This window comes from Xiphophorus hellerii, chromosome 19, assembly GCF_003331165.1.
Source record: "Xiphophorus hellerii strain 12219 chromosome 19, Xiphophorus_hellerii-4.1, whole genome shotgun sequence".
NCBI classification, from domain to species: Eukaryota; Metazoa; Chordata; class Actinopteri; order Cyprinodontiformes; family Poeciliidae; genus Xiphophorus; species Xiphophorus hellerii.
The window spans coordinates 12,193,982-12,210,326 of NC_045690.1; the positions used below are offsets into that span (position 1 = coordinate 12,193,982).

A 16,345-nucleotide genomic window follows, 5' to 3' on the forward strand; every position below is an offset into this window, starting at 1 on the left:
ATTTTCCACAGAGGCATGTCAGCTGTTCAGTTTATGACTTAAGCTTCAGCAGGAAGCTTAACTTATCACAACACAGTTTCTCAGTTTTCATCTTTCGGAATTATTTCTAACATTTTGTCAAAATTTGTAAACTCTCACAATTTAGAAATGGCTTTACTAATTCTAGACGTGATGAAAAGTTTCCACTGCTAATCATGCTAAGTGATCTAATTGCTCATTTTTGACACGGAGGACACTTTGAAATGTAATTTCCAAATGTTTTGCCTTAGATTTGAATACATTAGTAAAACCTGCTTTTACAGCAGAGCATTGTAATGAAACTGCTCTCTCTGACACATTGTGTGACGACAATGCTTATGGATGTGGCACAACAGAAGAGTGACTTCAGGCTCCTGTAATAGTTACATAAAATGATTTAATGGTTTGGCATTCTAACAAATACTAGCAGATGAATTCTTTTTCTTTCAAATAGGTACAACTGTTACTTATTTTTACTGGTCCTTCCACTAAAACTAATCTTAGGATGCATTTTATACATTTTCAGGTGTGCTAAATAATAAAGAATTATAAAGTTGTGTAGTTGATGTTTTTATGCTTTTAACCAAAAAGATGACTAAAATGTTTTGTTAATAATAATCCCTATCAGAAATTGTCTAAATTCAAAATCAGCAGGTCAAATCTTTTCAAACTGATGCATCGCTGCCTCTCTACTGTAGTTTTTGGTTGCTCTAATTCATAATTTACTCTCTAGCGTTACTGCAGTCACAAATATTCTTAATCCCTTAGATCTCATTCTAAAATGGGCCTTGCTGCTCTTGATAATGAATGCAGATTACATCCCTATAAATTAACATGCACCTATGTGTTCATCTGCTTTATGCTCTATGTCTCAGATGGATATGTGCACCTGAACGACAGGCCACCTGCACTCGGCTTATTAAAGGCAATATATTAAAACGCAGAAGCACAAGATGGCTCCATCTAGCTTTTATTTCACAAATTCAGAGTGAGCTTAACCTCGGTTCAAAGGCCATCCTCAGGGTGACACTTAGCATAATTGCATAAGTGTCTTAACTGTTTCCCCTCCAGCTCAACGTGGTCATTTATAATAAATGTGCAGACTGGAAACCCCTTAACTCATTCTGGTATGACACATTACCACCACCGCTATATGCTTATGTTTTTAACAAGCCCGCTTATATTGATTAATGATGCTGAGCGAATACTAACCACTTAAACCTGCTGTATTAATCAAATAGTCTAAAATATTTCTATAAATATTTCTAATCTCCAGCAGGACAGGACCAATTTAAATCTATAAATACAATTGTAAGCGGAAAATGAATTATGAGCATTAAATTATTTGACAGCAGCAATAGTCCTGATAAATAATTCATTATGTGGGGGCAGGTAGTAATTAGCTCATGTGGTGCACAGACAGAACAGACAGGAAAGGGTTTGCTGAACTATCTGAGACTTGATGCTGTAAAATCTATAGTTCTTTCTTCCTTCCTCGAGCTAAGAGCCTTTTCAGATTTTGCTGCCTGGCTGCCCAAAGGAACGGCTCTCTTCTAAGACACAGTATCTCCCCTCTGTCTTTTCCTTTCTCTGTTCCTCCTTCTTTTGTTCCCTTTGTACCGATCAAAATTCATGCTGAGTAGAAGGTTATGGGCCCTGTAAACGCACAGTGCGCAGTTTGGTTTTAATCTGATTCCACCTGGCCCTCCTAACAGCATTTCAGATCCCTAATATCATTCCGCCGGTGCGACTGTGGCCGGGATTAGCCGGACTAACGATCTGGCAGCTCGTACTACACTTGCAGCTCCTCAGCTTTCAGGAGGAGAACTGTGGAGCTCTCTCCTTCTTTCTCACCTGAGAATGAAATTCAGAACATCGGCATGAACACGATTTGTTACAGTCAATTTGAAAGTATTCCCGCAGAGAGGAGGACACTGAAATAGTTCTTTCACCTTGTTTTATGTTTGACCAACCAAAACTGTGTCTGAGATCCAGCTGGAAGAGTGAAGAAATTCTTGTTACATGTCCCAAAAACATCTTTTCACACTTGTGTGTGTCACATCCCTGCTACCTGACCAGACTGTGTAAGTGCGGGGGGAATTATATGGTGGGGGTTGACATCAGCAAGCAGGGCGATGGTGATATCAGATGCCCCAACTGGGGGCAAATCTGTCTTGAGGGCCTCAAGCGATGTGGCCTGATAAGCCATTGGCCCCAGAGTCAGCGCTGGTAGGACGAACTCAATTAGCTCCTGACAGAGCTCCCCACCACAGACAGACACACAAGCAGCTGCCAGGCTGACCTCTCCTCCAGGGGCCAGCGGTACCTTTTAGCGCTCCAACACGCACAGGAGGGGAGTCAATTCTGGGACGGACGAGACCCAAAATCTTCACAACCTCAGAAAAGGAAAAGAAAATGCACTGATCAAGCTTTCCGTGGCCGATATAAACTTCCAAATTTCTTCGAGATGTGAACTGTGGACTGTGATTTTATTTTCTAATCTAAGGACTATAGAGAGAAAATATGCAGGAGTAATTACAAAATTATTTTTTATAGACTGATTTTTATTAAATTGAAGCAGAAGTTGGCTGATACATTTGCAGAAAATGATGGGGGCTCTTACTTTGGTGGCTAGAATAAAAATAATCTTTATTTGAGGTCAAAGCTGCAGATTTAAAGTATTTAATCCACCTGTCACCAATCAGAAGTGATTCCGAATTCAACCCTTTTTTTTAATTATTATTTTTAATAGACTCAAAAATGCTATTGGGTGATACTGTATATTTATTAACTGAAAATTGTGTGAGTTGTTGGTTTTAATTTATCAAACGAAAAGGAAAAAACTATTTTTTTCAGCATTTGACCTGGTAAACACCAATCAAAGAAAATTTGTCAGATTTTGAGCTTGGAATAAATATATACATTTAGAGATGGTGTATACCATCTTTGGGTGCTTGAGTTGTGTTCTAACACAAGAGCCAGCAGTTTTGTTATGGACCCGTTTGATGTTTAAAAACGTGCAATTCTCCAAAAATATGCTGTCTGGATTTTGCTTCTCTGATTTCAAGTTGCAGACCATCAGGGGAATACGAGGCTGAATTACTCCTGGGACAGTGAGCATGAACGTGTGTTCAAATGCATGTTTCTGCTAAATACAGAATATAAAAAATGGAAATATTGGGGGAGGAGAGTTGGTTTGATGGCTGTGGTTAGGTTGGAGGCAAACCCGGCACTCCAGAGGGACCAATCCAATCTATGACGGAGAGGCCTCTAATTTTGGAGTTTCTCATTCATTAGTCCTGCTCTGGCAGAGAGAGATGACTGAGGGGAGGAGGAGGAAGGAGAGGTGGACCTGAAAGAGAGGAGGGCCCTCTTTATTAACAGATATGCCAGACACTCAGGAGAAGCTGACAGAGATTTATGATGTGCAGATCCATAGAGGCAAACAAAAGGAAAGATAAAAAAAAAATTGGAATCAGGAAGAGCGGGAAGACAAAGTAAGAAAGGAGAAAACATGATGAAAAGTTCAGATGCACCGATCAGTCGGACGGAGATTGAAACATATGATTACCCCTGATTAAATTTAAATTTCTCTTTTTCATTAAATGCATCAAAACTTAAAACACCTAGGATTTAAAGCTAAAAGACACTTGAATGCACATTTCCCACAATGGATATGTGGATTACTTAGATATCTGCCAACCTTTCTTAGAAATAACTGATTCACGATCTGAACTACAAATCAGATGTAATTGAAGTCTTTCCTACTTAATTCCTAAGACTTTAGTCTTTTCTTATTTTATTTATTTTTTTGCACATTTTTGAGCATGGAGTGGATGTGAGGTGACACGGACTGAAGGAGGAAACTAATTGCACCTTAACTCTTAATGTTTTTTTTGTTAGTTTTTTTTTTTTTTCCTGGTTTGTGTGTTTTCATTATTGTGTGTGGAAGCCTTAACTGGGTTTTTTTGTTCCTTGTGTTTGTACCTGATTTTAAAATCAATAAAAAAATAAAAATAAGAAAAATTACCAAAGCTATCAATACATGCTACTAACATGTAATGTTTATTGCTTGTTTTATAATTGGTTGCTGTATTATATTATCACGCAAACCATTTTTAAATACCTTGTTGCTGAAATGTGCTGTAGAAATAAACTTGACTTGATATGGGAAACTAAAACTATTACCTCTATCAAAGAATCTGCAACGCATTTTCACCACATTCCCAATATTAAAAAATCTGTACCAAAATTGAAATCAGCAAAAGATAAATGAGAGAAGTAAAAACCAAAAATTGGTGTCAGCCACGAAAAATCTGATTGGTACATCTCTAAAGCAAAGAGAAAAAAAGAGTCAGAGAAAGAAGTGTTTATTGTTACAACTGGAAAGGAGGGTCCCAGATCAATAGTGGGCAAGCTAGGGACATGTACAGGGTTACCACTTGAGGGGACCGCAGACTGGATAATTATGTTTTTTTTTTAAGGACTGCAGCAAAGGATTATATTTAGCTGCTTCATAGTTATGTCATTATAGTCTTTAAAAAGCCATGAGCTCAGTCCACCGCGACAACATGAGCCCCACACTCCAGCAGGACCACGAGACACAGCCGGCCCAGAAGCAGATCACATCTATTGATCCATCCCTCCCGCCTCCTTCCATCAGAGGAGCTACTGGAAAGGAAAGAAAGGTCCTCTTGTGATACAGGCGCTGCTGTTTGTCTGACGTAAACTGTCTGGGTCGCACCGGGCAGATCCTGTTCGTCTAAGGGGGCTGATTTCAGGATGTTGAAGGAAGTAGTCGGCTAATGATAGACCTACTGTCAGTGCGGGAAATGTGGGAGCAATTGTCTAAGAAAGGAATTAACGCGCTGCCCATGCAACCCCGGTGGAAAAAAATTCTCTGCAGGATTGAACTGTTCATCAAACTCTATGTTAAAGGAAAGATCTAGCCTCCCACGGAGTACATTTGGGATCAAGTTTCTAATGCTGCCTTTTCATTAAAACAGATTACCATTCTTCACATCCATTATGAGGCACAGTCATGGTTTAATTTGACAACATAAATGGGCGGTGTCTTTAAAAACTATGAAAAGTAATTACTCCCAACTGGAATAAGATTGTTTCTGCCAAAGCTTGCCAAACCAAACAGATTTCATTAACACCAGTGATGTCAAATAATATTATTGGTTGTAATTTCAGTTTAAAGCATTCCTCCAAAACTAACATTACAATTCCATCCATCCATCCATTTTCTGTTCACCCTTTGTCCCTAATGGGGTCGGGAGGGTTGCTGGTGTCTATCTCCAGCTACGTTCCGGGCGAGAGGCGGGGTACATCCTGGACAGGTCGCCAGTCTGTCGCAGACATTACAATTTATGGAAGTTATTTATTCTATTAATAATCTTTTATATTAAGAATTAATCATAAAAAAAGACGTGTCCACACCAATAGAAATAAACATGGATAAATTTACATTTCTATATGTTTACTTTTGTTGAATAAATAAAGAAAATAATAAAAACACCAGGCACAATCTTATGCTATGATGTTATGCACTGTCATCAAATCCCAATACACTCTTCAAATGCATTCAATACATTCTTTTGGCAAACCCTCACTTCATAATTTATAGGAAAGGCAAAGAAATGACAAAATGCGCTTCCCTTCAGATTGGCTGGAATGCATTTCAACATAAAAGTATTAAAATAATTCTTAGATTAGACAGATTGTGTGATAAATTACAAAATTTGAAGATAATCAATCTGCCGATACGTCTTTCATTTGTAGGTGATTTCTAGCGAGACATGAGGTTCTCATAGTATGAAAATACCCCGGTCTTATGACATTAAAGAAAATATAGAACACCTACTAAATGTGGTATTACATTTCTGCTCATAATAACGTAACAGCTGCTCATACTCGTGGCAATCACTCTAATCCACAATATATTCAGCTGCTTAACAAACCCACTGCCTGTAACTTGCTTACTGTACTTTTAAAACTTTGAAGGGATTATTTAGATATTTTGAAGTGAAATTCTGTTAAATTATTACCATGAATGATCTACTGTACCTGCAGTAGAAAAATTTCGTATTGCAGTGATTGTTTTAGAAAACAAAGCTACAAAATATGAGATCACAATAACAAAGATTTCAGTGTGAGCAAAACCCCACCCTGAAGGACAGCTTGGATGCAAGATTATACTTCAGAAATCAAGCATTCAAAATCTTCTTCTCAAAAATTACTTTAGGCCAGATGGATGGAACAGGACTGTCTTTAAGATTCACACCTGATCTAGATCTTAGCAACCAAGTTGGTAAAACTCAAGAGTCTGGGAGAAAACGTTGGGATGGAAAAGGAAAGTGCGAGTTAATCAGTCGATATCGTCATCATAATAGCCCCAGTACAAATTTTCTGAGCGTTCAAAGCCTAGCTATTTGAACAAACACCACATTTTAGCTGATCTCCATATTGTATGTTTATGCATTCACAAGAAACCATAGTTAAATTTGTTGTGTTTTTCAATTGAAACAACTTTCATGTTGCTAAAGTTGTATAAATCTTCCTTCCTTCTGGGATTCCGGCAGGAGCCATTTTGGATTTGGTAGCAGGCTAATTGTGCAACAAAATCAAAGGTTGCACATTTCTGCAATGCCACTCTTTTGTTTTACAAGCCATGTCTACAAAAAAAAACTTTAAAAAAGAAACAGTCAAACTTTCTTTTAGCAAGGCATGAATGTAGTACAGCAACAACTGTGGGAGAGGCAGCACTGTGGTACTGCATGCTCCATCATTCCAACATGTTCGCTGACATCTATTTAAAAGATCTTAAACTACAGGAATGAAAGTTTTACAGTATTTGTAAGGTTCTAATATACATAAAACACTCATAAAATAGTAGTGTTGTTTTTTTTAAAAAAACAGCAGCATTTCAAAATGTGAATTATGGAAGCTTGAACTTAAAATGAATATGAACATCAAATAAAAATCTAAGAAAGAAGCTAATTCTATCAAAAAGTTCTTGGAAACCTTTGCTTGTGCTGAATAGTTTTAACAGTGTGTGCGTGTGTGTGTGTGTGTGTGTGTGTGTGTCACAAACAGAGAAATATTATTACAGGGGGTTAAGGCTATTTAGCACAGTCGAATGTAAATCACAGGTTTAGACACAGTCACTGTGCATATAGGAGGACGAAGGCATAGAGCCATGCATGAAATTACTTCATTAATCTTCCTCTGATAGGCCGTCCTTGTTTAGGGGGGGGAAACTCTACCTGCTTAAGACAAAGACCCAATCTCTCCACACCCCCAAATAAATTACTCTCTGTGGAAGAAGATATAAACATAAAAAGACAAACTAGTTCACGCACATGCGCACACACACACACACACCCCCAAATAAATTGTCCAATATTAGTGGGCCAAAAAGCTGCAGGTTTATCAGGTGAAGATTTAAACACAATCAGATGTGTCAATGTTTGCAAAGGCTCACAGACACTGCGTAATCTCGGCTCACGGGAAACGTTAAAATAATAACATAACATGTTAATCCAGTTGGAAACGCAACTTCATTGCTGCCATTAAGGACGCATTCTGTAGCGCACATTTCAAACAACGCCGTGGAGCACTGTTGTTACTAAAGAAACTCCATTGTTATGACTGTCACACGCTACAGCGGTCGACACAGTCACAGCAATAGCCTCCAGCTTTTTTACAGGCTCATCTCTACCAGCTGCCACACATTCTCTATAAATAGTGCTGGTAATAAAAAAAAAAAAGCGGGTGGGCCTAACTGATTTATACGCTTGTGTCCACCACAACACCATTCAGGAATAATTAAACTTTGGGGAGATTTCCTGAATTAATGCGTTGCCTTTAGGAGGGGGAGGTGAAGTCCAAACGCATGTCGTAGGTTCAACAGTCAGTCATTCAGTGTCATCATTTCAGTCTACTTAGTGCTGTAGGCGAGGTATCAAAACCTATCGCGCTTTACCTGCCTGCTGCCCATTTCTTGCTGTCTTTGAAGTCTGAGGGGAAAAATACAATTTTGAAAGGCTCCAATTTATTTAATGACTAAAACGAATAAAAGAAAATCTACAGCACACGTCGGAAAGATGTCGTATTTTTGAATGCAACACAAAATTAAGGAATTTAAATTATAGGAAGTAATGCTTCAAACCATATGAACTGAAATTTGGCATTGTTTTCAATAACCTCAAAAAGGTGAATCTAAATAGAGTTTTACATTTGGTGCACTTAATAAACAAGATTTTTTTTAAAAAGTCAGATTTTTCAGGATTTTACCTGCGTATCGCCTATCAGAATTTGAGTATTTTGATATATGACTGATTAATTGCTGCATACTAATAAGGCTGCATTTTAGTGAAGAGAGGACACACACACCCCGTCACACCCACACACTTCGTACGATCATAATATACACGATCATGATATATTTGATATTTGATAAAGGCAGGTGATATTACACAAAAGGAACAACACACATGTTCAGAAAGGTGCATAAAATGTCAAGAAAGTCACAATAAAGTCATAAGATTTTTTATTACAAATTATTATATATTCAAATTAAATCAATGAAATGATATTAAAAATTATAATTCAGCCATAATAATCTAATTTAAACTTCAGCATTGCAGAGCAGCAGCTGGCAGAATTGCAGCTGTGTTTTAAAATAATGATGAGCCTCTATTAGCAACAGCACACCCGCAAAGTGGATGTGAAAACATTAGCCACAACAACTAGCTCGTTACTGGTATCAAGGTAAGTTTCAAAGTTATTTTCTCAGGTCAGTTCAATGGTTTAAAGTCCTTTCAATACAATGCTGGAATTCTCTCTCTTAATGTAGCAGTTGCTGACCCTCCCCCACTTGTTGCGAAACAGGGTTCTTGAACTAGCTACAAGAACATTATTATACCATTTGAAGCTTTCAAGTTCTTTTTGAATTGATGTAGTTTTTGCCATCTGAATGCAGCTTTGAGTAATTTACTGCTGCTGCACACTGCAAGTCAACTGGCTAAAAGTATAAGTGTGGTGTTATCTGTTATACAGCGCCACTAATCCCTCTTATTTTAAACCTAAAGTTTATTGAAGATGTAGGCCAATTCACACACTATAAAAGTGATTAAAAATGCCGCTTTCACAATGCATACACGGTCAGTTCATACCTTAGTTTTAAAATTACATTAACTTAATGAAAATTATCAGTGGCACTCCTCAACTTTTAACAACATGACTATAGTTGTTTACAAGAAAAAGTGCAGTAGCTTTCTTTCAGCAAGCTGACCGACAGTGTGCAGCAACAGATGGAGGGGCAGTGTTGTTCCACACAGCACTATATGAACCCTGACTCTTGCCTTTTTTCTTTCATTGTTTTAAAAATGGCTTTGAAACAGTAACTTAGATGGAAAAATTTTTTGAAATTTGAAAATATATGAGTGTATGTTCATGTCGGTAATCTGCCTAGTTTTCAATTAGTTTTTAATTTTGATAAAATCCATTTTCACGCTTTGAGTTGTAACTACCTTAAAACCTTCTAACACAGACATTGAAATAATGGCAACAAACGCCGCAGTAGCTGCAGTTTATTGCAGAGAGGACCTGGTGAAGCTGTCAGTGAGAATCAGAGCTGCTACTGTGATGGACGGTTTCAATATTGATTTCATAAATAAACAAAGCTAACCATCGATCCTAATGTTATTTTGCATTTCAATTACTGCTTTGAAACATAACCTTCAAACAACTGACTGCTCAATACCAATGGCCTCCGCTGATAAACACCCATGTAGTTACTCCACATTACATCACATTTTCTACAGGAACTGCAGAGACAAACACTCTATAAAAGATTTCAGTCTTTACAAGTAATGCAAACTTTACTTATGCAACACCAAAACACTTCATTTGTCACTTTTTTTTTTCTTTTCAGCTTTGGTTCTGCTGTTTGTGCGTTTGAATACCTGCACATATGCATGTGTGAGTGACTAAAGAGGAGCCCTTGAGCGTTAGAGCAACAGGAAGAAGTGCTGACGCAACGTGTCAGTGATAGCACTTTGCTGCCACAAGGGCATGAGAGCCCACATAGGCTAGCATTATCCTTTCTAGACTAATGGACCTGGTTATTTTTAAACAGATTCTCACACTGCGGTGGAGGTGTCCAAGGTTACCATGGGCGAGAAATCCGGAGGGGGCGCGTACAGCAGAGGCTGTTTGTTTCCATGCAGGTGGGTGTTGTGAAATAATCAAAGAAGGAAGGCAGGTAATCGCCAAGAGGTGGAAAGGGCAAATTTAAGATCTGAGGAGGCGGCATGTTATGACAACACTAAGATAATTGTAAAATAAAAGGCAGTTAAAAAAAAAAAAAACTGGCTGGATTTATGCTGCATTTGTTAAAGCAACCACTCAACATGACAAGGGGACAACCATCATGTTAGCATGAACTTTGATGCTTCTGAGAAAACAAAAAAGTTGCCAACAACAAACTGCCAAGACACTAACTATTTTTGTTTTATCCCGAGTTTGGAGTAATTTTTACAGCAAGAATAGGTCATACATCTATGTATCTTTCCGGTCAGTGCCGTTCAGAGCATGGAGAAACACAGTACAGTCCCTCCCCCACTTGTTGCTGCACACTGTTGGTCAGATGGTTGAAAGAGGGCTACTAATATTTTCACTGAGTAAAAGATGGACAATTTCAGCAGCTTGGAAATATTTTTGGTGACATCACCAAGGGTAACATTGTTTTGAAAACTACAAGTGAGATACATATCAAGATGCATACTACTTCAGCAGATAGCCCAACTAGTTAGCAAGTAACTAGCTACTTGTTTTTTATGAGGAACAGAACTACAAAAAGTTCAAATGCATCATATTCTGCATTTGAAAGTACTACTAAATTTAGAAGTTTAATGACTGTTTATGGCATACATTTTTATTTTCTGTGTAAACACTGCAATATGTAAACACTGTTGTAATTCTACTCAGGGTTTTCCTGTGAACCTCATGCCTCATGTCAGCCTCAATAGCTAAAATCACATTTAGGTGTTCTGGAAGGGTTTTCTTTTTTAATCAGTGACAAAAACTGTCTATGTCAAGATTGGTTTTATGCTTTTATATAGTTATTTGGCAACCAAAACAAAGTGAACTATTTTTTAGATACCTGTAAAATCTAAAATGTAAGTGTATCTTAAAAAGCAGATGGACTTGCAGTTAAGAACACACCTCAAAAACTGTGTAGTTTATGAATAGCAGTGCAGGCTGTTTCTTTAAGTTGTGAAAGAAACAGTCATTCACAACTTAAAAAGTTAGTTTTTTTGTAAGTTGTCAAAATGTACTTTTCATGCTTTTTAACATTAAGCAACCTACGAGCGCCGTATCAGTTAAGCAGCTCATTGCATGCTGATAGCCTAACTAATTAACCACCTAATTCAGCTGTATGGAGCACAGAAAAAGCCACTCTCTTCCTAACCCACCTATTGCTGCACACTGCCAGTCAGCTGCAAACAGCAAAGATAAATTCAGCTGTTTGAAAATAATTATATTGCTGATGTGGAAACTAAATACGCCTCATCTCTTCGCTTATTAAGGTAATGTTATTAAAAAATATAGCATGTTCGCTATGAGTGGCATGTCATTTAAGCAGCTGACTGCTGGCTCTTCCACCAATGGACTGACTAATTAAGCCAACATGAACTTGTTATTCTTGTGTTGCTCTTCAAAGAGCATGTTTACTTAAAAATTGTTCAATGCTTTTCTTCAAAAGTCTAGGTATGAAAACCAAATTTACAATTAAAAGTTATACATTCCATTATTTTAATTATATAGATCAATATGTTAGATCTTTTAGAAGCAGCCGGAATGTTTGTTGCCTTTTTGTTTTATATGAAAACAATTAGACCCCCTTAATTGTGGTTACAGTTTTTGTGAATCTGTGGTAATTTGACACTATGTTATCATACGTTGAGGATTTCTTCCCTGCCCATGCCTATTTTACAGTAAGAGTAATGATACTAGATACCAGAAATGAGAGGTCTCCAGCGTGGCCATTGGACTCAGGAATCTCTCTAATGATTTGGACAACAAAGCCCTGTTGATACAAGGAAGAAGTATTTAGAATTGGACAACAATCTCAAATTTAAGCACAAAAGAAACATCTGAAATCGTCCTAAAAGCTGTGGGAGATTAAAGCGACAGGTGGACCAGAGCAAGTCCACGGCCTGGCCACAGGGACCAGCAGCTCCTGGCTCGCAGTGGGGTGGCCATGCTCGTCCAGGAGGCTTTTCTGGTAATGTATTCTGAAACCAAATTACCGTAAGCTGATCCCATCTGGATAGTGTCTGAGCGCGGCTGCTTTGGTTACTCACCACTGCCTCTAACCTGCGATAGCATCTCCATGAAGACAGCAAAAATCTGATTAACCCAATAACAATGAAACACTTGGTCAAAGAGCAAGGAGCTTTTAACTTAAGATACACTAATGCAATTCCCTCGCCTTGTTTTCTGAAACCTAATAAGAATCAAGCGGACGGACCGCCAGAGATGGCTGTTTGCAGGCTCTAATGCAGCAAGCTGGGAATGAAGTCAAATAAATTGAAATCTAATTCATCACTGCGTGCTAACTTCCTTCTGCCTCTCTAAAAATACATTAAAAAGCTCTTATTTCAAGACGGGAAATTGGATAGCCTTGTTAGTTTATTGCAGTGGCTGTGCCAGGGATAAAGGAAAGCGTGGGTGTTGAAAGATGTTTAGGAATGAAAGAAGTAAAATCCCAATTCACTGCTGCTCAATTCTTGTTTTTTTTTTTTGTTTTCTTTTGAGCAAGCAGCAAATAATTTACACTTGCAGCCATGACGGATTTCTGACCAGTGTGAACAACCGCTGCAATGAGCCAGTTACACTCACATGCTCAAAGAAAAAAATGAGATATTTACTTTTAACTTAACAGAAACAATAGCACTAAAAAGAATCTTAAATTACAGTGGGAAATACACTCAATTGTAACTATAAACCTGTAATATATGAATGTTTTATGGAATTTCTACTACAGGCGTTGTACAATTGCATATTAGTGTGTTAAAAAAACTTTACTTCAGTCTGATGCCCAGAAAGTGGCGATGCCCTCGAGACAATCTAATGTGTTTTATAGAGATTCCACCACAGTAATGTGCAAACTGCAAGGCGCGAAAACCTCCAATAGAGATCATTTACCCCAAGCATCACTTCTACATCCAGCCCTCAGCGAGAGTTTGAAAACACCAGCGAAAATGAGACACTGCTGAAACAAAATTTACGTCCAGAGTTGGAGAGGTTTCCCCAGATCAGCTGATCCACAGTGGACAAGTCGTCAGGTCAGGGGTAATAATTTCCATATGAAACGAGAGGCGTCTTTTCTCATGAAGCGGTGAGAACAATAAGTCTAATATTCCAACGTGGCTTCAAAAAACATTCATTCTTAGGGGGCTTATGGATTATCAAACTTTAACTGCAAATTATAAATTTAAAATGTGCATGCTTTATTAAATTAAGCCTTCTTCAATGCTAAAGGAATCATCATAAAAACTATTTCTAATATTTATAATTTTCTACAATTTCCCCTTATTTGTGGCACATTGATAAACCTGAAAGAAATTTGCTCCATTTTACAAGTAAAAACTGTCTTATAAAATCTGATAAGTTTTCTACGCAGATTTTTTTTCTTATTAATTTAATGTCATTCATAATTTCATAAGTTAATTTGCCAACGTTTAACAATTTTTTTTTTTTTTAATTCAGAATTAAATACTGGTTGTGAGAAAAAAAAATTAAACACAACTGCAAACAACATAAGTTTTACTGCTTTATTTTTCTTTAATAGCAATAAATACTCATTAAATATTAGTTGGAAACTACATTTGTGGGGAAAAATATTTAAATAAAACAAATAAGCCTTGGGAAAAATAGCTCATTTAGTTGTCATTTTAGTAGTTTATGTTAAAAGGTAAAAAGTACTCTAACAAACATTAGAAGGCAAAAAGCATTTAAACTTATAAGACGTTAAAGAAATTTTGTGATTTATGTTTATGTTACATTTAAAGAAAACATAAAGGAGATTAAGGGAGAAATTGGATGCATTTGCACAGGCGTAAAAGGTAAAATAAACACACAAAAACTGTTTCACTGATATGCAACAAAATTATACATTTTCATTAAATACCAGTTTTAAAAATTACTATGTAATTAAAAGTTATGATAAAAAGCCTCCTAATAATTAACAAAAAGGAGAAAATTAATACATTAAAAAAAGTAAAATCTCTAAACATTTCTGGTGAATTTCATATGTTGCACAGACAAGTAGTCTAGCTTTAAGTGTAATAAAAACCAAAAGGTTGCAAAAACCTTTTTTTCTTTTGCTTAGTTAAATAATTTTGGTAACTTTCTCTTAAAATAGATTCATATTTTTCACACCTAAAAGCAGTATATTTAGTCTTAAGTCTTAAGTGTAAGTTACTGGTGGGCTGATGAAGTTAGAAAACCAGTGTGGCCCAGCAGCAGCCAGGAGCTGTGAGGAGGTGCAGCTCGCCTGCACAGCGTGCCGCTGACTGGGACAGACCTATCGGCTTGCTGAGGTTACTCAGGCTTTCCGTTCCTCTTTTCCCAACTCACAAAACGTACATTTTTCCGTGTAGTTCATCCTTTCCAATTCCAAGCATTCACACTAATCTCATCTCCTCACAATATCACTTTCATTCCGCCTGGGCGGACGGCTCGGGCAACAAAGCCATCAGCGAACAAGCTTTTAACCCAACTGGACAGGGGACCCGTACGATTCAGTGGTGCAAAGTAAATCAATCAGGCACGCTCCAAATGAGACTTTTACATACAAAGACAGATGCTTACAAAATATTTTAGACACGTGCACCTGCTTAAGCTGCTGTCAAGTCTAACCTGAATTAAAATCCCTCAAGACACAAAAAAGTGAATATTTACAGAAGTTGGTATGAAAAAAAAGCTGCAATTTTAATTACAAAAAGTTTTTTTTTTTGATTCAAGGGATGTCAAAAATATAAGATGAACAGTGAACTTAAGTAAGAAAAATGGAAAAAGGAAATAAAAGTTCAATGCAACAGCTGGGTTAAACAGAAAAGTGAAAGGTGGAAAAGAGAAACAAGCTGCACCTACTGGTTATGATAGCTGAGAGGATCTGGAAGACAAAGTTCGGAAATGTCCATCAGTCCAGTTTTAGCATTCCAGGAATGAGAGGAAGAGGAAAGAGAAAACAACTGAGACCCGCTTCTTCCCCAAATGATAGCACAGCACCCTCAGAGACAACGACGCCGCAAAGAGCCCCTCCGGCACCGCGCTCCCCCCCAACAGCCTGCACAGGTATGTTGGGCTCTGATGAACCGGGTGTGTGTGTGTGAGCATGTGTGTGGCGTGTGTGTGTTTATGTATATATATAAGTGTGCAAGAGAGAGAAGGCGTGTGTGTCTGAGTGTATGTAAGAGAATTTGAGAGCGAGAGAGAGAAAGAGAGGGAGAGGGAGAGGCTGAAAGGAGGGGGTAGAGGAGGAGGGACAGATAGACGGAGAGGTAAAAAGGGGAGGTGAGAGACAGAGGAGCGCAGGCAGCAGCAGGATGAACGTTAAGATGGAGAGAGCATGAGAGTGCGAGCGAGAGGAATGACTCTTTCCATGCTCGGGATAGGGCTCTTTAAGACTCAAGGGCTTGATGAATATGGAACAGCTGCTGTTGGCTGGCTCCGAGGGGCAGGACTTAAAGCGACAGAGGGGCCGGCGAAGCTCCGGGGAGGAGGGATCCGAACGATCGCTTGCTCACTCATACAACAACACGGCTCACATGCATGTAGACAAAACACCGAATTGCTTGGACAACGGCGATGCAACAAAAAGAGCTCCGTTTTAATCTGAAACATAGAAAAAGTCTGATCTTCAAGGCTGTGAGTCAAACACAGATGCAGGTGATTTTAAAACAGAGAGTGGAAATACTTTCTCATCCTTTTCTTATTTCACAAAAATGTATTTTTATGCATCCAGATACTTGAAGATTTTACAGATTTTTGTAGATTCAATAACTCACAGTAACACTCTTGCACAGATTTCGAGGACCAATTCAAGTTCACATTCCTGGTGCTGATTCTGATTTAAATCAATTGAATTTTTTTGTACTCTTTCCAAGAATGAAAAACAAAAAAGGGAGAAAATGTGATGCAGGTTTGTTACAACATTCAAATAGTTAAACAACAAAACTGTCCATAGATCAGCTTTTAAATATTACAAAAGAATCTGACTGCTTGGAAGGAAACTATTAGAAGTACA

The 16,345-nt window shown here is 37.8% G+C and overlaps 1 protein-coding gene across 3 annotated transcripts in view; it reads right to left on the reverse strand.

Annotated features, from left to right (window-relative positions):
- Positions 1–15,734, reverse strand: part of esrrb (estrogen-related receptor beta) — a 56,362-nt gene extending 40,628 nt beyond the window's left edge. Inside the window, exons 1-2 of one of the 3 annotated variants that reach the window (XM_032548007.1) lie at positions 15,190–15,734; positions 12,050–12,118 (exon numbers count right to left, since the gene is read on the reverse strand). In XM_032548007.1, the coding sequence (XP_032403898.1) occupies positions 12,050–12,118; positions 15,190–15,239 (119 nt within the window). In that variant the 5' untranslated portion in view covers positions 15,240–15,734. The remainder of the gene's footprint in view (positions 1–12,049; positions 12,119–15,189) is intronic. The other 2 variants (XM_032548008.1, XM_032548009.1) reach the window with 2 other exon arrangements.
- Positions 15,735–16,345: the final 611 nt, after the last annotated feature.